At 39.4% G+C, this 24,348-nt stretch overlaps 1 protein-coding gene across 4 annotated transcripts in view; it reads right to left on the reverse strand.

Annotated features, from left to right (window-relative positions):
* The window catches only part of Tmcc1 (transmembrane and coiled-coil domain family 1), a 155,447-nt gene that overhangs the window by 58,196 nt on the left and 72,903 nt on the right, over nt 1-24,348 (reverse strand). The window contains exon 1 of one of the 4 annotated variants that reach the window (XM_040737578.1): nt 18,778-19,267. The exons of the other annotated variants lie outside the window; for them this stretch is intronic. Within the exon in view, the coding sequence (XP_040593512.1) occupies nt 18,778-18,816 (39 nt within the window). The 5' untranslated portion in view covers nt 18,817-19,267. Of the gene's footprint in view, nt 1-18,777; nt 19,268-24,348 lie in introns of those variants that run through there. 4 annotated transcript variants of the gene reach the window in all.

Genomic DNA, 24,348 nt, shown 5'->3' on the forward strand with positions numbered 1-24,348 from the left:
TGAATTCTCTCTAAGTCTAGCTGCCAATCTTTAGGAATGAGAAGCTTTAGTGTCCTCTGTCTGAAGCCTAGCTATTTTTATATGTGTGGGGAAGATAGAAACTATTTATTTAAATTATGGATAATCTGGAAGTTTCACACATTCAAGACAGAAGTGAATGCTTACACTGTGCAAAAGTCTCCTTAAACAGGGCCTCCAAAATCAGCAACCCTTTTACCCAGATATCAATAGTAAAGCTAGGTCAATTCTCTAGATACCACTGTGGTAGAAGCAATCACTCCAACATCAGAATACATGGTTAATTTCTGCATGAGTGTGTCTCCACCTCTTTGCCCTCCCACCTGAATCTGGGTTAAACTCATTACTCATTATACTAGTCTACCCTATGCACTGGCACGCAACTGTTGGTGATTTATTAAATATATCTCTACATAAGACTTCTTAAATCCCCCAAACATAACAGCCATTCACCAAAATTAACGTAAGATTTGAAGAAAGTCTGGGGTAATTCTTATATTTCTGCCATTGCAAATCAGTTTTTCTCTTGTTTTTTTATTTTTGACATACTGACTATAATACGTTGTGGAGAGTTTCTTCTCTGGTGATATCTATTCTATAATACTTGCGTTTCAATACCTACTTCTTTCTGTAAAATTGGAGATACTGGGGGTGATGACACATTCCTGTAATCCTATCTCAGCTCTTGGAAAACAGAGGCAGGAGGATCTAGATCGGTGGTATTCAACCTGTGGCTCTCCACCTCTTTAGGGGGCCACTTAGATATTCTACATATCAGACATTACATACAATTTACAATACATTACATTACAATAGCAGTAGAATTACAGTTACGAAGTAGCAACAAAATAATTTTATGGTTGGGTCACAACAATGTGAGGAACTTTATTAAAAGGTCGCAGTGTTAGGAAGGTTGAGAACACTGCTCTAGATGATTATCATAGGTGGTTTCCCTATGTCTGTGATTTCATGGTAACAAGGGAAGAACTTTGCATTTCCTGAGAATGATTATGGCACTACTTAGAAGCTGCTAGCAAAGGGTAACAGTTCTTGTCAAACAGAATTGAAACCAATGTGGTAAGGTGATACTTTATTTTAAATGAAATTATATCCAGTGACACACAGAGAAAGAAAGTAAGCTATTGAGATATTCCCAAATTTTGATTCCTTCTGGCTGTCTTGGCTTACTGTTGCAGAATATATGATTGCATTTGTGAAACTCTAAGACTGTGTTAATAAAATTAAACTTGAATCAGAAGCAGAGCTAGAGACTAGTTGGTAAGAATTAGCCAGAGAGGGTATGCAGGATCCAGGAAGTCAAATAGACAGATGCACAGGAATCAGCAGGGAGGGACTTGAAGAGATTCCTTGTCTTTTCAGTTTGGGATGAATGGAGACTTTTGCTAGGTCTCAAGCCAAGAGGAGGGCCAGCTGGTTGCCTCTCTGCCTCTCTGAGGTATCATGTTTTCACCCCAGCATTCGACTTTGGTAGACAGAACAATAGAGACTTAGTTAAAAACTATATTTGGTAGCAGCAACAGAGTTGGTGCCGGCAGGATTGTAAATCCTGCCAGGCCAAAGCTTGAATGGTGTAGTGCTGACTGTGGGGCAGCAGGGCCACCGATGGTAGTTAAAGTAGTCAGGTGTATGACGGTAGACAGAAACAGCAATACTATTATTGATTCTATTTCAAAGTTTCAAATACTCTAAAACAATCTGCATTTCTGTTTATAAATGGAGGAGTTTCACGTGAAAATTATAAAACTATACAATTGAGTTTTATTAGAGATTCTATTAGATAACATTTTAAGAAACGAGGCAAAGGATCTGGGCTGATGACCCACACCTGTAATTCCAACACGTGGAAGCCAGAAGCAAGAGGATCAGCTGCTGATTTATACTCAATTCCAGGACTAAGTAGAACCCTGTCTTAGTAAACAGGGAGAGAGGGACCTTGTAACAAGCGAGGAAGTGGCTATAAACTAGATGAAAAAATACTTGTTAAAAAAGTGGAGGAAAGAAAAAGAATAGGGCTAGAGAGATGGCTCATCAGTAAGAACACTTGCTGCTCTTTGAGACAAGCCAAGCTCTAGTTCCAGCAGCCACATGGTGATAACAACCACCTGTAGTCCAAGTCTCAGGGGATCAAATGCCCTCTTTTCCTTAGGCATGTATGCTTGTGGTGCACAGGTAAACACAAAAATAAATTTTAAAAAAATCTAGAAAAAAACTTTATCCTAATTGTAGGAAATAAGAAGAAATTGGCTTTCACTGTTAAGTTTCTCTGTGAGGGTATTTTCTTTCTTCCTTAAGTGGGAAGGGAAAAATGAAGATGAGGAAAACGGAAAGCAGGGAGAAGTTAGTTAACCTGTACAGATTTGGGGAGGAAATTTCTTAGACTGGGTTTCAAGTGTAGTGAACTCTAGATATTTGGGTTATTACCTCTTTGGAGAATCTGTAGTAAGATTAACCACCACCACCACCACCACCACCACCACCACCACCACCACCACCACCACCACCAAAATCAATACCAATGTTGAAAATTAAAGGTGGGGTGGGCTGACTACTTGAAATAAAGAGTATAAAAAAAACAAAATAAAACAAAAGACTGTCTGATGTATAAATAATGCCCCCGTCATTATAAGAAATGGCAAACCATTGTCAAGATAACTCTTCTGTTAGCTTTGCATGGCCATAATTGCTTAGAATACAAAGGTGAGACAGCAATGCTGTCCTTCACATATAGTCACTCATATTTTGGGATTACAACATTTCTAAACATTTATGTTAACATGCATAGAGAACAGTGATGGTTCTACTGAAAAACTGTACAAATTACATTCACAATTTAAATCAATCTTATGATAAATTCTATTATAAAATTATTGAGATGGAATTCATATGCCAGATAATTCATCCATTTAAAATACATACTTTCATTTTTCAGAACTTTGCACCCTTACATCATTATTGTGGCATATGCCCATTCATCCCTCTGAAAAGGAACTCTGTAACCTTAGCTACCAAACCCATTACCAGTTTCCAGCAGCCATTCATCCACTTTCTTTGGTTGTTCTGTAGGAACAGATTCCCATAAGAGGACAGTTTTATGATTGGTCCCTCATTTAGCACGTCTGTAAGGCTTGTTTGTGCAGCACATTATTTAAAGTATTATTAAAGTGGAATACTGCTTGATAAAGCAAACAATCACCTCTAACTTAAAGAGGTGTATGGACTGGAAAGATGCCTTGAGGGCTGAGAGCACTTGCTGCTCTCACAGAGAACCCGGGTTTGCTTCCCAACACCCACCTACCACTCTCAATCCTCTGTAATGCTGGCCCCAGGAGATCCAATGTCCTCTTCTGGCCTTTGCAGGCACCACATGCATGCAGTGCACCTACATACATGCAGGCAAAACACAAAATAAATTATTCTGGAGCTATTTTATAGTTATGATACTAGACTATAAGTCTCCCTCATAATCCATAATGAAGATATTTAACTAAATATAATTTTAGGGCTGGAAAAATGGCTAAGTGGTTAAGAGCAGTGGTTGTTCTTCCAGAGAACCCGGGTTCAATTCCCAGCACCCACATGACAGCTCACAACTGTAACTCCAGTTCCAGGGGATCTGATACCTTCATACCAAAGCACATAAAATATAAAGTTAAATAATTAAATAGAATTTTAACTCTTTAATCTCTGGTGACTATTGTTTTAATTTTTAAAATTTATTATGAAAGGAGGTGGCAAATTCTCTGTGGCGGTGTTTGTGTAGAGGTCAGATGACAACATTCATGAGTCAGTTTTCTCCTTCCACTAAGGGTTCTGAAAATGGAATCAGGACTTGGGTTACACAGCAAACATTTTTACCAGTTGAGCCACTGTCCTGAGCTGACAATCATTTTTTGGGGGGAGGGCTAAACTTTTTTTTTTTTACAGATTAAATGTGCCTGTGCATATATGCCTGAGTATAGATATGTGCTTCCTGTGGGTGTAGGTGCCTTTAAAGACTATACAAGAACAATCAGATCCCTTAGAACTGGAGTTACAGGAGGCGTGAGCTACTCAAAATATGGGTGCTTGAAATGGAACCTGGGTCCTCTCCAAGAGCAGCAAGCACTCCTAACCACTGAACCATGACAGTCAATTTTTACTGTCCATATATTCAGGTAATAAGGACTTTAATGGCCCTATGAGTTTATTATAAACAAGTTTGGTGAGAAATGCCTGATGAGACATATTGTTTTCACTCATTGCAAATTCCACTGATTCAATTTGTTGTTTCCCTTTCTTACTGTCCTCTGCCCAGAGAAACTTTACACAATTTACTCCTTATCTGTCTCAAAAGAATACAATTTGAGGACTAATTTTAAATAAAAACATGAGTCTGGGTTAAGCTATAAACTACAGTCCCAAGTGAAATTAATATACCCCACAAGAGAAAAGAAGGGTAGACTACAACCTGTAGGTCATACCCTGGCTGTCCATTTTGTGCAAAGCTTTTCTCTTCTTGTATTCCAAGTAGATGGGTTTGTACATCTGTTAACAAAGGCTTGAATCATGTAAGCCTTAAGGTCTTCCACTTATTTTTCTTGTGAATCCTTTTGCAAAAATATAAAAAGCACAACACTAAACAAAGTTTGTCAGCGGGACTGGAAGACTGTCTGCATTCACTTGGGACCCATAAAATGACAGCCTTCGCAAGAGAAGGTAAGAGTCCTGAGCACAGTGCACATACAGGGCCAGGAGAAAGTTCAGTAGCGAGTCAAGCCCTTCCCATCTCTGCCCAGTTTGTTCACCTGAAACAACAGACTCTCAATCTCATTGCCCATGTTCTCATGCTGATAACTGCAGACAGCAGAAATTTGGGTGCGTTACCTTCCCATTCAGGGTAAAAAAATAACTAAATCTCACTTCTCATCTTACTTCAAGAAATACTTTAAAAAGGGGGAAAAAAAAGATTACTCAGGAAGCAGAGGCAGGTAGACCTGTGAGCTCAAGGCCAGACTGGTTTACAGAGTGAGTTACAGAGCCAGAGCTACATTGAGAACAAAAACAAAACAAAACCCCAAAATATTAATAATAGCAACAAAACAAAGCCACCACCACAATACCCAACACTACCCTAGAGCCTCTGGAACCTAGATGGCCACCTTTTGAACAGTTCACAGTCAAAATGCTTTCAGAAATCAATATGATTCTAGCAAAAACTCTGGTAAAGAAAAGTAGAGGTGTGACAGAAGGACATCTGATACTCCTGGTTAAAGAGGTGATAAAGTTTCAATGAAGAGACTGGGCTGGGCCAGAAATGGGAAAAAAAGGATCAAGTGATATGGGCTGAAAGGAAAACAGAAGTGGAAAAACAAAGTGAACAAAACCAGAGTTTTGTTTCCAGCACCCACGCAATTCACAACCACTCACTTATAACACCAGTCCCAGACAGATCCAAAGTTTCTGGCCACAGCAAGTACCTGTACTTAATATGCACATATCCATACACACATAATTACAAATAAGATTGAATACTTTAGATGGGGCATAGTAATGCACATCTTAACCCCAGCACTCAGGAGGTGGAGAGAAGCATACATACTTACATGAGTTTGAGGCCAGCCTGTTTTATATGACAAATTCTAGATCAGTCAGAGCTACATAGTAAGACCACATTTCAAACAACAACAAAAATGAATAATAAATAAACATATTTTTAAAAGAAAAGATTAAGTGTGCTAACTGCAGCTGCACTTGTGAAAGACAAGTCTATGATTCTACGCCACAATTGAAAGCACCCAGTTTTAAAAAGGAAAAGGTCATGAGATTTCAGAAACAAGTGTTTTAAAATAGCATACCATTTTTTTAAGGAAACTTATTGGGGGAGGGAAGAGTTCCAGGGGAGTTGGGGGATGAGGAGCCAAATGGGTATTAAGACAGGAAATGGAATCAAGAACAAAATGGAAATCAAGGCTAGGGAAAAAATAAAGTTACTGATAGCAAGAAGTAGTATAGGGATAAGGAGAGCAGCTAGACTATACAATATGCTGTTTTGTAGAATTAAATTCAGAACCATATAAATATCCTGTGTTCTTATAAAACTAAATCAAACAAACAAAAATAACAACAAAAAAATCAAACCCAAACTCAGTGTACAAAGTGATACTGAAAACAAACAAACACCCCCCCCAAAAAAAACAACAACAGTAAAGACCCAGTAAGCTCAATACTATCAAGTTGATAAATTAACAAAGGGAAGAGAAGAGGGCTGTTTCCTTTTAGCTGACACACAGGAGCCACACAGAAGCAATGTGCATAGGCAGGGAGCCCCAAGGGGAAGGAGGACCATGGGCTGAACATTTCCTGAGCTCTTGTGATAACAAAAACATTGCTATGGACATGTCCAGACACCTTAAAAGTGTTTTACATTATTTATCACTTTATTCAATTAATGTATGATCTATGCACTATGCAGTTTTCTATAAAAAATACCATGTTATACATGTTCTATTAATGCACCATTTTTCTTTTTTATTCTTCGTGGTTTTTTGTTTGTTTTTGTTTTTAAAGATAGTCCCTCTATATAACTCTGGCTGGCTTGGAACTATTGCTGGTGTTTTACTCTTTTACTTTTTTTTGCTTTTCTGGCCTTTTTTGAGGGGTCTGCCACCTAGCTCCCAAGTAAATAACACACAGAGGCTTATTCTTAGTTATGGATGCTCGGCCTTACCTTGGTTGGTTTCTAGCCCTTTTTCCCTCGGTTTTTATCTTTCTTACTTCTGTGTATCTTACTTTCCTTCATACGCTGTGGCTAGCTGGCCCTTGATGTCTTCCTCTCCTTCTCTTTTCCTTGTTTCTCCTTCTACTTACAGTCTCTGTCTGCCAGCGCCACCTATCCTTGCTCCTGCCTCACTATTGGCCATTCAGCTCTTTATTAGACCATCGGGTGTTTTAGACAGGCACAGTAACACAGCTTCAGAGTGTTAAACAAATGCAGCTTAAACAAAAGTCACACATATGAAAATAATATAGCTTTGAACTTGCAGATCTTTTTGACTTTGCCTCCACAGTGCTGGGATTACACATTGTCACCATGCTTGGCTATAACACCCCTTTGATCCTATAGGTCACCTCCAACATACAAATGAAGAAGCTGGAAGCACAGCAGTATACACAGATACACTATCACTACCTGAAGAAGCTGTCATTCAGTGGATAACAAAGGTAAATTAAAATAGTGACAGTTCTTGGAGGACAATGGGTCAGAATGACTTCTAAGTGAGCCTAGAGGACAGTCAGAACCTCTGTAGGTTTGCTTGTTAGGGATGCAGAGTGGAAAGTGGACAGCAAGGGATGGGGTGGGGTGGGTTGAGGGTTAGGAAAAGTGTCAAGCACAGAACAGCTAGAGTAGGGCTCACTGACAAGTAAACAGTAGCTCTGTGTGGCTGGTGGGAACATGTGCTGGAAGGCTGAAGGCTGAACCTGAAGAGACATGTAGATTCAGTCCTAAGAACCTCCATAGATCATGCCAGCGACTTTCAATGCTATCCTCAAGGGTCAGTCAAGAATTTTCAGCAAGTAAGTGTGATAATGAAATCTGTCTGACTATTCTCAATAGACACAACTAAAGACATAGGGTCCAGGAGACCAGCTAGTTAGGACACTAGGGCAGAGGCATGAGCGACCGGAAAAGTGCTATTTGGGAGGTATTCAGGAAGTAGAATCAATGACCTCTGTTGTGTGTACAGGGTATGTGGAAGGGGGAGGAGAGACAAGAAACAGAAGACAATGTAGTGTTTGTCTTAAGAAATAGGGCACACTCAGCAGGTGACATGCAGTAAGGCTCCTGTTTAGCTTTCTGTCATTATCACATGTGCCTGAGATAACCAACTTACAAAGGCAAGTTTGTCACAATTTCAGAGGTTCTAGTCCATGGCTGGTTGGCACTGCTGTTTTCAAGCTTGTGGTGATGAGCATACATACCACAACATGAGCACATGACAGAACAAAACTAAGAGAACGAAAGACCAGAATTTTACAGTCTCCTTCAAGGGCATGTCCCTAATGGCCTCAAGTGTTCAGACTATGCCACACCACTTACAGGTTTACCACCACTCAAAAGGTCTACAAGCTGGTAACCACGTCTTAGCCTATCTGTGCCTTTGGTGGTTACTTCAGACCCCAACTAGGGCATATAGCCTTATAAGGATAGCCCATCTGACTACAGACCCAAATTAACCCAGTAAAAACCCTGGAAAGGTAGGTTCAGGAAGATAAAGGGAGGGGGAAGATGAGTTCAGTAGGAAATATCCTAGAACAAATGTTAATCAGGCATTGTCTCTCTTCTTCATTTCTCACATTCAGTTAATCAAGTTTCACACAGGCCCCATATTTTTATTGTTCTCCTATTACAAGGCACCATTATCTCCTTTTATGGTCTCTACACTGGTCAGAATGATTTTTTTGAAAACATAAATCCCAGGTGGTAGTGACATATGCAGAGGCAGGCGGATCTTTGTAAGTTTGAGGCCAGTCTGGTCTACAGAACAAATTATAGGACAGCCAAGGCCATGCAGAGAAACGATGTCTTGAAAAACCAAACAAAAAACTTCAATTGCAAAAAAATATAAATCCCATGTTACTCTCTACTTAAACCCTTTGACTTCCATCCTACTGTTGTCTGTCTGATATACATACATATGTAACTTTGTCTTGGTAATGGGACTTGAACACAGGGGCTCACATATGCTTGCTTGGTGAAAACTCAATTACTGAGCCACATCTCCCTACAGTTTCCCTCAAATCCATACCTCAAGTGTACCCTTTTCTCTCTATCAAGTGCTCTGGCTAGGACTCCTTTACATTGGTCAGTTTCTCCTCAGCTTTGCATAACAGAGTTGTTCCATTTTCCTTAATTATTCTCCTTCCCTAACATAAACCCTGCTCTTTGCCATCATACCTCATCTCCAGCCTTAACCATTTATTAACCTAATCTAGGCTGTGATATTTACCACCATCTGTAATCTACACTGATTACTCATTTCAAGTTAATTGAGAACAGTGACCTAACATTTTCATACCTTGTATAGATGGTACAATTTTCAATAAATGTATGTTGAATGAATTAGTAAATAATAAAACAGAACTAAAGCCTAGCTCAGAAGAAAAGTCCTTTGCTGTAGACACTGATTTGGACATCAACATGTAAAAAACAAATTTTTGCAGTGATTACTGCCCATAGGACGTACAGGGACAGGATTTAAAACAAAAAAAAAATCTCAGAAATAACTGAGGAATGTGAACATTTAAAGAATAAGCAGAAGAAACGAGGGGAGAAAAAGAGCAAGAGAAAAAGAGGAAAACCAGAAAAGTGCTGCAAGCTGCACAGAAGAGACTTCTCATTTGAAAAGGTAGGTTGCCACTAAGTAGATGCAAATATGAAGTCAGGTACTTATCTAATATCCTCAAGATGACAATTAAGTAATTAAAAACTATAGAAAGAACATACTCAAAGTCTTTATGCTAAAAATTTGCATCCTGAATTCTTCTTAGACTTCAGCAGATCAAGTGGCCTAAAGAAAGGGAAATATGGCTCAATGGTTAAGAATACTTCCTGCTTTTGTAAAGGACCCAAGTTTGGTTCCCAGCAACCAGGTGGCTCAAAACTACCTGTAACTACAGCTTCAGGGCATCTGATGCCCTCTTCTGACCCACGAAGACATCTACAGTCACATGCACACAAAGGCATAGCCATACATACACATTAATAAAAATAAATCTTTAAAAGAACAGAAATACAAAGTCTTATTTTAGCTAGTAAAATGCTAACTATGCCAACAATCTCCACCTCAGACACAAGACCCCCAGTCTTCAAGACCCCTAGCTTCACTACTGACATTCCTGAGCCAGTCACTTCATTTTCTTAGGCAACGTGACTGAAAAATACTTTGTGACTTCTATTCCTTAGTGTTATAGAGGAAAAGGTATTCAGTGTTCTTTTTGGTACTGAAGTCTGACTAGCCTTTCCTCCTACACATAACTGTAACGCTTATCTGCATCAGATTTTCTTCTATTTACCAATATGGGCTGTTTTTTGAAAAACAGAAAAAAAAACCCCACTTGTCTAAACTAGTCCAAAATCTTTATTCTGGTATTCAAACTTATAGACCTGGTTCTACCCAATATTAGTATACATTTTCTTTGCTAGTGTACATGCCATCGGCCACACTATCTTCACTGATTACTGAGGACAGCTTATTCCCAGCGGCACATTCATTCACGTGTGGATAAATTGTATGTGTGACACTTTCAGGTTCAAGGGATAATGCAGAATATAAAATTCACACCACTATTTGGACTGATGAGGTTTTAATTATTTGCTTCCTTCTTGTCACTGACTCTTTGCATACCTGTCTTTTAAAGCCCATTCCTTCTAGTTGGCGTAGTTCTCAGAAAAATGGTATATAGCCACATTTTTACACAACTGAAAAGAACTTAGTTTTGCGTTTTTTTTTTTTTTTTTTAATGACATTGTCCCTGCTGGAACCTGAGGAACTCAAGGAATTTGACAAGGAATAGGAAAGCCCAACCAGTGTAGCTGAAGTAAGTAGGATGAGCAACGAGCTAATAGAATGTGTTAGAGAATAAATGGAGAAGCATACTGTGCAAGGCTTTACAGGCCAGACATGCTCAAGAAATGAAAGACAGGGTTTCTGTCCCAGGAACAACGTGAATAAAACTTAGGACAAATGACATCACTCTGGCTCCCATGTTAAAGGGCGCATGAGGCAATATTGGATGGATGCTGTCAGACCAGCTGAGATGTTAATGCATAATAAAGTCAAAGATTATAGTATTATCAGAAATAATGCCATAGCTTCAAAGTTGGTAAGAGATAGACAATTTTTAAAGATATATCCATTTTTTATCTTTATGTGTATGGGTGCTTTGTCTGCACAGAAGTCTTTGCACCATGTGTACATCTGGTGTCTACAGAGGGCAGAAGAGACCCCCTGAGACTGTAGTTACAGATGACTGTAAACGGTCATGTAAGTCCTCTGGAAGAGCAGTATCAGTATCTCTCCCTCCCTCTCTCTCCCTCCCTCTCTCCCTCCCTCCCTCCCTCCCTCCCTCCCTCCCTCCCTCCCTCTCTCTCTCTCTCCTCTCCTCTCCCCCCCTCCCCTTCTCTCCATTTTGCAAGACAGGGTTTCTCTGTGTATCTTTGGTTGTCCTGGAACTCACTCTGTAGACCAGGCTGGCTTCGAATTCACAGAGATCTGCCTGCTTCTGCCTCCAGAGTGCTAGGATTAAAGGTGCCTGGCTGCAAACAGCCAGTGCTCTTAACCACTGAACCATCTCTCAAGCCCTAATAGCCAAATTTTAGGTATGTTAAGTAGAGCCAGGGCTGGGGAGATGGTTCAGCCATTAAGAGCATTGGCTGCTCTTCCAGAAGACCTGGGTTCAATTCTCAGCACCCACATGGCAGCTCATAACTGTTTGTCACTTCAGGGGATCTGATACCCTCACACAGACATACATGGAAGCAAAACACCAATACACATAAAAAAAACATCAAAAAATAAAGCCAAAGAAATCAGCTGACAAATTTAGAGGAGGAAGAGGAAAATGGCTCACATTTTTAATTGCTACACTCAGGACATAGAGTTTTGAGACCAGCCTGGTCCTGATATAGAGACTTTCAGGCTAGCTAGGACTACATAAAGAGATTGTAGAGAGATGGGGATGGGTATCAAGATTTTAGTCTTAAAGCATGGATGTGACACTAAACTAAATGGGAAGCTGAAAAGAACCAGGGGAAGTGTGGATACCAGAAGCTTGAGTATGGGGTATATTAAGTTTGCAAAGTCTGTGAGTCATTCTAGAAGATGTTGAGGTGAAAATACAAATCTAGCATGTAAGGGGAAATATATGTATATATACATATATATGTGTGTATATATATGTATATATATATAAAATCACAGAGTGGATGGATGAAATTATCAATAAAGTAGTAAAATAGGCTAATCCTAGGTAATATCAGTATTAATTAAAAGATCAAGATGATGAGGAATAAAAAAGACTGAGAGGTTGTGTGAAGAGTGCAGGGTCAGAAAAAAAATCAAGAGTATAATGTGGAGATATATTATTTATGATTTATTATAGCTTGTCTGAGGATTCAGAAAGCAAAGCTAGCCATAAGTTATAGAAGCTGAGCAGTGGTGGCACACATCTTTAATCCCAGGACTCATGAGAGGTATTTAAGACAGGAACAGGATCTCAGAGCTGGCATTCATTCTCCAGTCACACTGAGGATAGGGGCAGCATTCTGAGAAGAGTCTCTAGCCACAATGAAGAGAGCACAGCAGTCTAAGTGAATCTGAGGAGCAGTGAAGTCAGAGCCAGCCTAAGGATCTCCCCTTTGGTCTGAGCTAAGGTAGCAGCAAGAGTTTGTGGCCAGCTGTTTTGTTTTTCTGATCTTCAGCTTGAGGCTTGAACACCAATATCAGTCTCTGGGTCATGCTACAGTACAGTACTTCACTCAGAAAATGAGTGAAGATGGTTTCAGTGCATGTGCCAGGCTTGGTTGGGCCACATGGAATCTCTGACCCTTCTGTCTCCACCTCCCAAGCATTGGGATCATAGCTGTGTGTCATGATGCCTGGGGATGCAGCCCAAGCCTCATGTGCGTTAGATAAGCACTCCACCAAGTGAGATACATTTCCATGCTTTTAAGTCCTACTGGAAGAGAAAGAGCTAAGACTCACTGATGCAAATCCTCTAACGCCAGCTAAAATCTTACTGCATCCACTTTTCAAATTCACCACAGGTTTAAAGGAAGAGCTTATCCATACCTCTGAATGCAATGATTTACCATTAATTTCATAAAAATAAAAGGCTGACTTCAGCCTTTAATTTGTTCTTCTTTGATATGCTAAGGATTGAACCTGGAATATACTAAGAACTTCACTAGTATGGGAGGCAAGCACTCTACTACCTGGCTACACCTGGATCCTGGACCCTTACTTTAGCTTTCTACTTGTCATACAGTCCTGTAAGACAAAAGCTTTTCTTAAGATTGAGAGCAGCCTATTATTAAAAAAAAAAAAAGTACTTGAGTTCTAATATGCCATCAAATGACGAAAACCTGTTTGATGAGGTATGTAAGCTTTCATTACAAAAGACATCTATTTTCATAAGGAAATTTCAAATCTTCTCTTGAAAGGATTAGAAAGGAAAAATGTGCATCTTCTTGGTGCTTAGAATCCAGCAAGCATGACAGATTCACTGAACCTGTCTGTTGTTTTAAATTACCTACAGCCCATTAGAACACCAAGTCTAGACACTAAGGCCATGAACTAACTTACTTTCACTAAGAACTACTATACACAATTAGGTTTCTCTGGATAGATGTTTCCTTTTGTGTCTGTAACCAAAAATCTTTTATTTATTTACTTATTTTTTAAGGCAGGGTTTCTCTGTGTAACAAACCCTGGCTGTCCTGGAACTTGCTCTGTAGACAAGGCTGGCCTTTAAGTCAGAGATTCTCCTGCCTCTGCCTCCTGAGTGCTGGGATTAAAGGCATGTGCCACCACTACCCAGCCCCCAAAATCATTTTTCAGCAAACATCAGAACCATGTAATTTCATATCAGCAAGGAATCTAAGACAAAGCTTCCCAAGGCAAACTTTAAAAGGAGTTAATGGCTTATACAAACTCACATACCCTACATCTGTGTTGACAGTAGTCATGAGCATAGCTGCCTTCAAAGCCACATGGTCAACCCTAGTGACAAAGTACTTTGGAACAATTAAGTGAATAGGGAAGCCATATAGTACTTTTTATTGTCTATGTATTTCAGACAAAATAGAGTCTTGACAAATGCAAGCAAAGGGGCATACCTCCTATAGAATATAGGATGGAACAGTCTGAAATTTGTGTGTGCTACACAAAGTCAATGTCATCCACACTGCCCTTTTTTTTTTTTTTTTTTTTGAGACGGTTTTTCTGTGTGGCTTTGGAGCCTGTTCTGGTACTTGCTCTGTAGACTAGGATGGTCTCGAACTAGAAGAGATCCACCTGCCTCTGTCTCCCTAGTGCTGGGATTAAAGGTGTGCACCACTACCACCTGGCCACTGCTTTGTTTTTATTCAACATATTTTGCAATATGATTTGTTACAAATCCTTGTGTATCAGAGAAATTAATTCCTAACTAAGACCAGGGTATGTGCCCAAGAGAGCAAATTCTTTTTCTCATGTTCTTATGGAAAACAAAATAACTAAGGAAAAAAAAAAAAAGAATGCATCACACATGCAGTTCCTGCACTCAGAAATAACACCTCAAATGTGTGGCTGCCCTTTTCTACATTTCACAGTATTTGCTTCCAGAACAGTTAACAGGGCCATTCTTTACTCCTACCACAGGTGTATGTTCAGAATTTGTGAAAGGTCTATTTTCATGTAACAGAATGCCATCAATTTTCCTATTTGGGTTTTCAGAAGTATTATATAGATTATACCTGATGAGTTCAAGTTCCAGAATGCACAGAGACATGTACACAGCAGCCAACTGTGGCACTATCTGATTTAAGCGTCCTAAAAAACAGGCCCATGATTAGCAACATTTACCTTCTAGTAAGAAACAAATGCTAAGCATTTCATTTCCAATTAAGAAGTGCATCAGTATAAAATAACAAAGAAAATTTAATGACTGGAACACAAAAAGAGATGCTACATATCTACTGCTTAAAAGCATGCACCCAATACTGACTCCCTGCCTATATATTTGAAATTGCAACCACAAATAACACTGTACCATTTTGCTGTATCCCCAGTGTTTATCATTGAGAAGGCAGGCTTAGTATTCTTTTATAAACTGTAAAGGTTAGTGAGGTGGCTCAGTGGGTAAAGGAATTTACTGCCAAACCTGACAATGATCTGAATTTGGGTCCTGGGACCCACATGGTGGAAGGAGAAAAATGACTCTCACAATTTGTCCTATGGCTTCACACATACATCTTGGATCACACACACACACACACACACACACACACACACACACACACACACACACTTTTAATTGTAGTAAAATAAAGAACATGATTTAGCATGTGTGCGCGCGTGTGTATGTGTTCACATGTTTATCCCGAGGCCAGAAAGAGAATGCCAGATATCTTACATTACTCTCCATGTTATTCCCTTCAGACAGGTTCATCTGAAGGCTCACAGTTTTTGCTATAGGTGAATGGCAAGAGAGCTTTTGGGATCTATCTATCTTTGCTTCCCAGTGATGGGATTACTGACACCTAGTCATTCCTGGGTTTTAATGCAAGACCTGGGAATTCAAACATAGGTCTTTATGCTTGAACAGCCATACTCTTATTTTACTGATGAGAATATTCACAAAGAGACTAAGGAAGTCATATATGTCACTATATAACATACAACAAAAAATTCAGTAGAATTAAAAAATGATTTCTGGAGAAATAATAGTTTTTACTGAAAACTCAAGCTATTATCAATAATCTACATTTCTAGAGAATAATTGTATCTCGAAGTGATAGCAAAAACAGGACACTATGTGGAGAGGGCACTTGTGGACTAAAATATTGTTATTTGCTTTACACATCTAGATTGTTTTCAGCAAATCAACAGCAGAATTGAAGGGCCTTGGCACCCATCTTTACTATTCTCTTTATAGGCAAACTCACGGCATGACTGCACAGTTATTTCCACCATATGAACAATTTAAATATAACAAAGGAAAGCTCTCAGATGGAATGGGTCTGGGAATCTGAAAGGATGGAAAAAGAAGTCACAATGGGTTGATGATATTTAAAGTACTCTCTGAGACAGAAAGTGGTGGACTCAGTGCCCAGCATATTGGTTCATACCTGTAATCTTGCCCTTGGAAATCTCAGAAAGACTAGTAAGTTCAATGCCAGAATGGACTACAGAATAGACAGTAAAGGAAAGAGGGAAGGAGTTGTTCTCTGAGACTGACTGCCTTGAATGAAAATGTAAAACCTGAAATAAGTGGAATCTGGAAGTTAAAGTTGACAATATTACAAGCATTGCTTTGTCTTTCATGTTAGAAAGTTTGAAAAATTATAGATGTTTACATTAACAGGAAGAATTTTAAAAAATGCTACCTCTAGAGGCAGGGTTGTGATCTCCATAAAAAGATAAGGTTGGAAGCAAAATCTCATTTTAAAAAATTTACTTTTTGAACACTGGTTAATAATTATCATTTAAAAATAAAATTAGGGATGCTCTCTCAGCCTGGACACATGGGGGAGGGCCTAGGCCCTGCCCCGGATGATATGACAGACTTTGGAGAACCCTCATGGAGAGCCTCACCCTGCCTGGGGAGCAGAGTGGTGATTGGGAGTGGGGGCTGGGATTGACATGTGAAGCAAGCTTGTTTCTAACTATAATAATAAAAAATAAAAGTAAAATCAAAGGACATATTACTGGAAACATCAATCAACTTTAAGAATCATTAAGAGAAAAAAAAATTAAGCCAGGCGGTAGTGGCGCATGCCTTTAATCTCTTTACTCCCAAGAATGGTGTTTACTTGATCTCCTTGAGTGGATCCCAGCTTCTTTGCCATTTTAGATTTTCTTCCTTGCTAGGATTTTTTTATATGCTACTTCAGAAATACGAACAAAAACCTTTCTGCTCTATATCTTTTGGACAAGCCAAAATCGTCCAGCACCTTCCAGTGTGACAGTGTAAGCATTTCACTCCTAATGATTCTTTTTTTGTTTGTTTGTTTGTTTTCTAAGATGGGGTTTCTCTACAGCTTTGGCGTCTGTCCTGGAACCCACTCTGTAGACTAGGCTGGCCTCAAATTCACAGAGATCTGCCTGTTTCTGCCTCCTGAGTGCTGGGACTAAAGGTGTACCAGGAGAGAAGGGTTTTACTCCTCCTGTAGCTCCACAATTTCCTTCTTTTTTTCTTAGCCTATCTGTGAACAGTAACTAGCCTACAGAGTCAAGTGACAATTGAACTTAGGATCAATGAATACTAAGGTTAAAACATCACAAACCTTTGCAAATATTTCCTTTCAAAAACTTTCTAACAGAAATTCCTATTAAAACACAGTAAGAAAATTAACTCTTTTACAAGATTCTTTCTTTTTACCAAAACTTCTTGTATGACAGAGCAGAAATAGTTAGGTCTTTAAATCTCAGTGAGTGTAGGAAAAAAGATCAGGGACATCCTATTCAGTTTCTTCTTCATGTTCAAAGTACCTTACAAACTGCATTCACAACTGAATACATAGGAAATCAAGGGCATACATTTCTTAAGACTTTGTCATAACCATCTGTAGTAGGAACTATAAACACTGTTAAGGTAAGCAAAAGGAATTAATCGCTCTGCTTACTCTGATTCTCTCTATGTAGACTGTGCTCCCACCCTTCCCTGAGTCTCTTTATGTAATAAATAATAATCCATGTAAAGAATAACCTGGAGAGAAGCATCAGCAGCAAAAATTCAGAATGCAGTTATGTTCTAGTTAAGTGATCACTGCCTGGCTCTTAGCTGCTAGACTTTCCTTTGCAGCAGTGCCATGAGAAACACCACAGCGTTTGCTTGTTACATGTACTACACCTCTGAAAATACACCACTAAAATATACACTGAAGGAATAACACAAGGATTCTTTTTTATATTGTTTAGGAGAAATGTGGGTTTTCTGAGTCTCTACACACAGGACGGGAAATGCATTTCAATATTCCTAAAAGTCCCTGTCAGGTGAGATCATGAAGCTATCACACAGTCTGGGAATGGAGGCAAGCATGGTACTCCTTCTGCTTCAGTTACACTGGGGTCACCTGTGAGTAACTAAGAGTTTACCTTTAGGATCCTAACACATTGTAACACACACAGATTTAACAGTTCTGATTAACAGCCAAGAAAGTTGAGAATGCCTACAGATAGACTGTTTACAATTCTGTCTACAGGTGATGAACTGTGGCACAATATAGCCACCAACTGTCATGTCTTTAAAATAAAGTTTGTGGAGATCACAATGTTTCTGAAATAAAGCTCACCTCTTCCTCTTTCTGCACAGCCTCTGCACTAAGGAAAGAGCTCAAACTACATCCAGGGCCTATTCATTAAAAACTACTATTCTTTCTTAAAGGGGTACTTCACCTTTTAATTTTGTATTTGAAACTGTTCCCGTGAGCCCGACTTTTCACTTAGAACTCTAAGGAACTGGTCCACCAGCTTCCCTGTAAGGCATGCTACACACTTCTTCACTAGATGTGCAAGCCTCCACACAACCCCTCATCTTAACATTTTCCTATGGGACTTGGCAGCTTAAAGAACTGTTTTGTGCTAATTTATTGAATTTATTAGTGAAATTTCTATGTGAGTCCTTATTCCACAGAGCAGGCAGGTTTCCTTCTGTTGGTCTATAAGCTACTTATTTAATTGCTAATTAGATATGTACATTTGGCCTACAATTATTTCTTATCCACACTCTCCTCAAATTCTATTAGGGGTACATATGACAAGTCCAGATTCGCAGATGACAGCTGCAGTTTTTAGGGGCAAACAGTCTGGGGCTGGTAGGGCAGGCAGCCTTCAGCTTTGTGTCCATTGGATCAAAGAACAAAAGACAGCGCTTCCTCCCCAGACCTTCCTTAGCACTAGAGGAAGGCAGACTTGACACAAAAAAGTCCCATCAAAAAGGAAGCCCTGCTGAAGCCAGTCAGAGTTCCCGGTAAAACACACCAGAAAACTGACCCACCTTGGAGAGCTGCCGCCTGAGGCTAAAGCGCTGGACCATGGTCGTGAAGATCTCCTAACAAAGGGATCTACCCAGCAAGGGTATCTTTTTCTTCTTTTATTAAAACACAGCTTCTTGGGGAAGTCTCTGGCGGCACATTTGAAGGCTGACAGAGTTCGATGGATTCCCCAGGAGTCTCAGCAAACTTGGAAGCACTTCATTGTTCTGCGGAGACAGCACAGCCTAGGAGCGGCAGGCGGGGCGGATCCCCAGCCCAGTGCCAGGCTCTCCCCGCACTTCCTGTGTCAGCTGGAGGGTCCAGCCGTAAGGACCACCCCTTCCCCTCCCGCCAACCTTCAGGCAGGGTGCCGGGTGCCACCTGAGCCTCTCTGGTCTTAGCTCTTGAGGCCAAGGCTGAAGGTGGGTGGTGCTGGCCAGTGTCGCAGCATCTGCTGCCCTGTCCTAGAGTCGGGGTTCAGCCTCCACCCAGGTAATCCCGGAGAACGGGGGTGGGGGGGCTAAGAAAAGGAGGTGGTTGAGCCAGCCTCTACCAGCTCCAGCTCTAAACGGAAACTCCTCCCAGCTGACTCGCAGCTGTGTGGCTTTGTCTAGCATAATTGGCCGAGCCTTTCCTCTTATTCACCGGGAGGCTCCTGTGGGAAGGAATGTCAGGTGCACAGAGCATACTTGGATGGTGACTTCAACTTCAGGCTCAAGTTAAAGGCTAAGGTGGCCTCCAGAGGTGAATTTCCTCTTGTTGGAACAATTTATTTTAAAAAAATCTGGCACACATACCAAATAGACCAGCTTAGAGTGAATCAATACAGGTAAAGGGAAGCAGAAAGTCAAAAGCTGGGGGGAGATTCAAAGGTCACTGGCCACTCTTCTTCCTCTAAGTGAGCAAGCCTCCCTCTTCCAAATGAAGACAGAACTTGTGGCATCCATTGGTTTTGTGCCTACCATGCCCTCCATTCTTGTGAGCAGGTAGGTCCTGCACTAGATTTGTAGCTTTTGCTGGCCTGAACTCCACATGTACAATCAGAATACACATCTGCTGTCCCATAGACTTCTCCCAACACCCCTCTCAGTTTGTGCTAGTGTCAGGACTTTTCAGATAAATCTAAGACCTCTATATAATTCTAGAAAACTAAGTTATTATATTCTTCAGGCAAGAAAAGTAAAAAAATTGAAAACAAAAGAGCGTTTCTTGAAAGGCTCTTGTGTTACTGTCCTCTGCCCTGGCTTTAAATCACCTACAAACAGGATGCAAGACGCCTTCATCTCATTTTACACAGGGGCTTGGAATCACCGACAAGTCACATCAAATTAGCAGGATGCCATGGCAGTGGCACACAAATACAAAACTGCCTCTCAAAAACCATAAACAGAAAAAGGTTTTGTTCTGCTTCAACAACAACAACAAAACTTTCAAAGTTTGAAAGCAACAACTTAGATCAACTATGACTAAGTGAAAAATGGCCTATGTTTAATGGTGTAGAGTGTGCAAAAACTGCGGTTCTTAATCTGTGGGTATCAACTCCTTGGAGGTTGAAGGATTGCTTAAGACCATCAGAAAACACAGACATTTACATTATGATTCATAGCAGTAGCAAAATTACCAGTTATAAAGAAGCAACAAAAATAACTTTATGTTTGGGGGTCACCACAACATGAAGAACTACATTAAAAAGTCATAGCATCAGGAAGTTGAGAACCACTGAATTAAAACAATTTCAAGTGCAAAGTTGACTAACAATGAAATTGAGCTTTTTATTGTTTCTAAAATGGTTAAGTGGAGGTGTCAATACTACCATTTTCTTCTCACAGAAAATGAAATAGAGTTGAGGCTGAGCTTGGTGGCCCACACCTGTAATCCCAACACTCTGAAGATGGAGTGAGGATCACGATTCTAAAGTCGATCAGGACTGTAAACTGAGGCTGTCTCAAAGGAAAAAAATGTGTGTGTGTGTGTGTGTGTGTGTGTGTGTGTGAGAGAGAGAGAGAGAGAGAGAGAGAGACAGAGACAGAGACAGAGAGAGACAGAGAGACAGAGAGAGAGAGAAATCCCACATGCATGGTCAGGAAACATGGTAATATAAAACCAAGCCCATATTATGGTTGAGAGATTCTTGCTATTCAAAAATAACGGGAAATGGAAGCAGGAAAAAATATCAAAAGACAACAGACAGAACATATTACGTATCAATCATGAACTGCAGAGGGGAGGAAGTTGGATGGAGATTAAGCTCAGTAGTAGAGTACCCAGCACTGAGTAGAACTGGGCTAATAAAAAGAGAGAATAAGAATCACAAGTGAACTGAAAGGAGTATAAATGCTTAATGCTCCAGAATGTAAGAGGATTTCAGCTAAACAGATCAAACTTGCTTCCTTTTCATGTGGAAATTCATTCGCTTGGCTAGTAAAGTTTTAATTTTTTGATACAACTAATTGTGTTAAAATATCATTATGAATATGAAACCTGGCCCCTAGTTTATAAAAAATGGTAATTTAAGAAAACATCCTTAATTACCTAAGTCATTAGGGAAAAATTATAATCTCTTATAATGGCTTATTTTGAAGAATGGGGGGCTTTATTGGATGAATAGACAATAACAAAGGTAACAAAATAACAACAAGAAAGAAGCATAACCTAGACAAAAGTCCACAGCTTTATAATCTTTCCCTCGCATTCTAGCAGTCAAATAACAATGCCCTTGCTTTTGTAGTTTGTTCCAAAAAATCAGCAACACTTCAAAATCTCTATAGGAAAAGACAAGAATCCTCTAGGGTCACAAAGGTCATACACCCTTTGTGAACTAGTTAAAGTTATGCACTCAGTTTCTGGAGCCATATGCATTAACTAAGAGAATGACCATCACAGTAGTTAAAATACATTCCAAATGGTTCATAGACCTGGAAAAACACAGACTCCATAACTAGAGTAGAGCTCCAGTCATGACTAAAGAAGATGAGCATCAATCACTTAGCAATCTTGTTTTCTGATTATCTTTGACATTTTGGCCCCAATTCCCAATATTTTTTCCTCCCTTATTTGTCAAATAATCTACTTCTAAAGCTGGCAAATAGTCTTTGTGTATATTATCAGTTTGGCTGAAAAAAAATCTTTTGGATTTTTTTTATTATCATGGTAGAAGAATTAGTCCTTTTGAATCAGTATCTGTAACAACACACTAGAAAAGGTAATATGTAACTTTTTCTATTTATGTATATATGTATAACAAGATGAAACAAAAAATTAGATGGGCACAGTACATGCCTTTAATCCCATTATTTGAGGAGGGAGAGGCAGGCAAATCTCGGTGAATTCAAGGCTAACCTGATCTACATAGCAAGTTCAGGAACAGCTGAGAACCTGAATTTCCACATTCTAAATAACAGGTGAGTTTACCTAAAGTCTGGCACACCTAGAGTACTTTAGCTATGGCTCCCTCATCTCTTTAGTAACCTGTCTTAGAATAGTTATGTGAAATAAACTGTATTCTTCCAGTCCCACTGTGAGTGTTAATCAGCTTTTTATGATAATCTAGTAGAAGTAACCACTAATTAATCACTAAAATTTTAAGAATTTAATAAGTCTTCATTATGTAATACTCATCATAGTTCCAGAGCAAGCACTTCAGATACCAGACCCTTAGGGATGGAATGAAGAACACCCTTTACTAAGGAGGGTGCAATCAGGGATGGAAATGGTAGACTGAAGAACACAGCAGGTATTACACAACAACAGTGCTACTAGGCCTAGTAAGAGGAATAAAGAATGATGAGCTTTAGGATAGAAAAAGTCTGGAAGTTGAATCTTCAAGATTTTATTAGGGTCAAGAGTTGAAGACTAGCCTGGGATATGTGAGACTCTGTCTCAAAATCAGGAGAGGGGTGTCTGACAAGAATAAACACAGAGGTGTGAAATGGGTTGTTAAGTATTTGTAGAATGGGAATGTAAACATTAGTAAAAGCAGTTGCTAATTTTAAATTTGCACACATATGAAAACAAATTTCTAAAAACTGTTGCAAAAGTAATATGATTCTTTATTGTCTGGTTTTCAAGCAAGAAAGGTGGAAATCAACTGCCAAAAATTTTCATCAATAATGCTGCCAGTTTTAGGGTTTCTTATGCAATTTGAGTTCTAAAAGTAATACATATTTTTGTTATATAAAAACAAATTTGCTGCGGTAATCTTTTAATAGGAGAGAGATAAGATACTTCATCTGCCTGAAGTAAATTAACTTCTGTAGTTTGTAAAAGGCCAAGCAACTGTCAGTGTAAATCAGCTCTCAAAGTAGCATGATTCATTAAGTAGTAAGAAATAAATTATGTTCATGGCCAACAAAAAACCAAGTCTGTAATTCATTCTGGAGCTTGCTAGCTATAGATGCATTTAATCCCAGCACTCAGGCAGATCTCTGTGAGTTTGAGGCCAGCCTGGTCCAAATAGCAAGTTTCAGGACAGCAAGGACTGCATAGAGATACCTTGTTTCAAAAACCACCCACCCACCTACCCACCCACAACAACAACAAAAAACAAAAAACAAAGAAAAATAAAATTAAAACAATGCTTGAAATTCTGTTCTCCTCCCCCTCCCCAAACATCATGGACCTTGACTAACTTCTGGCTTATTACCCAAGGGACTAACTAGTTTTTACCCACTGGCAGAAAGGGCACAAGAGTTTTGAAGACAGTGGAAAAGGGCAAACTAGCATGTTAGAGCTGAGGCTTCGAAAGATTCCAGGAGAAAGCAAGAAATCAGAAAAAACTTGGGAGGTTCCCACTTGCTTTATGGAAAGTTTTCTACGAAAAAAGCCAGAATACAAAGATTGGGAGAGGTGGCTGTCTCTATAAATTCCCAAATCCCAGCAATGGAATGGTAAGGTATACAGGTATATAGCAGAATCTTGAGAGTCAAAGAGGAGGAAAGAAGCATGACTCAACTATAGGGACAAAACAAAATCCCCAAAGAAATTACCTTTGAGCTGTCATGTAAGAAAAACCAATGTAACTATCAAAAACAAAATGGAGGCTGGAAGACAGTTCAGTGGGAAAAGGTGCTTGCCACCAAACTTGAGGACCTAATTTCTATCCCCAGAACCTATATAGTGGAAAGAGAACCAACTGCCTTAAGTTGTCCTGTAACTTCTACATGTGCACTGTGGCACGCATTTATTTGTCCAAGTATGCATAGGCACACACACACACATTGAATAAATATTAAAAAATAAGTTAGACAGTGATTAAGTACACCTGCTGCCAACTTTTGGCCTCCACGTATACATGTATAGATGACAGCACATTCATAATCCATTTCTCAGCACTTGGGAATCTAAGGCAGAAGGATCACTGCAAATGTGAGGTGAGCTTGCACTACACACTGGACTACAGAGTCAGATCTTGTCTCAAAAAACAAGCAATAATCACTTAATTTTATTTCCTATACTTGGTATTTTAAAAAGGATTAATAATTATTAAAAATAACTATAATACTAAAGTAATTATGCTTGAGATTCTTAACTGACGGCAAGAAATTTCCCAAACCACATGAGAAAGGTTAGAGTTCTGGCAATGACCTGTCATTTTA

Source organism: Mesocricetus auratus, unplaced genomic scaffold, assembly GCF_017639785.1.
Source record: "Mesocricetus auratus isolate SY011 unplaced genomic scaffold, BCM_Maur_2.0 Super-Scaffold_100676, whole genome shotgun sequence".
In the NCBI taxonomy this organism is placed as follows: Eukaryota; Metazoa; Chordata; class Mammalia; order Rodentia; family Cricetidae; genus Mesocricetus; species Mesocricetus auratus.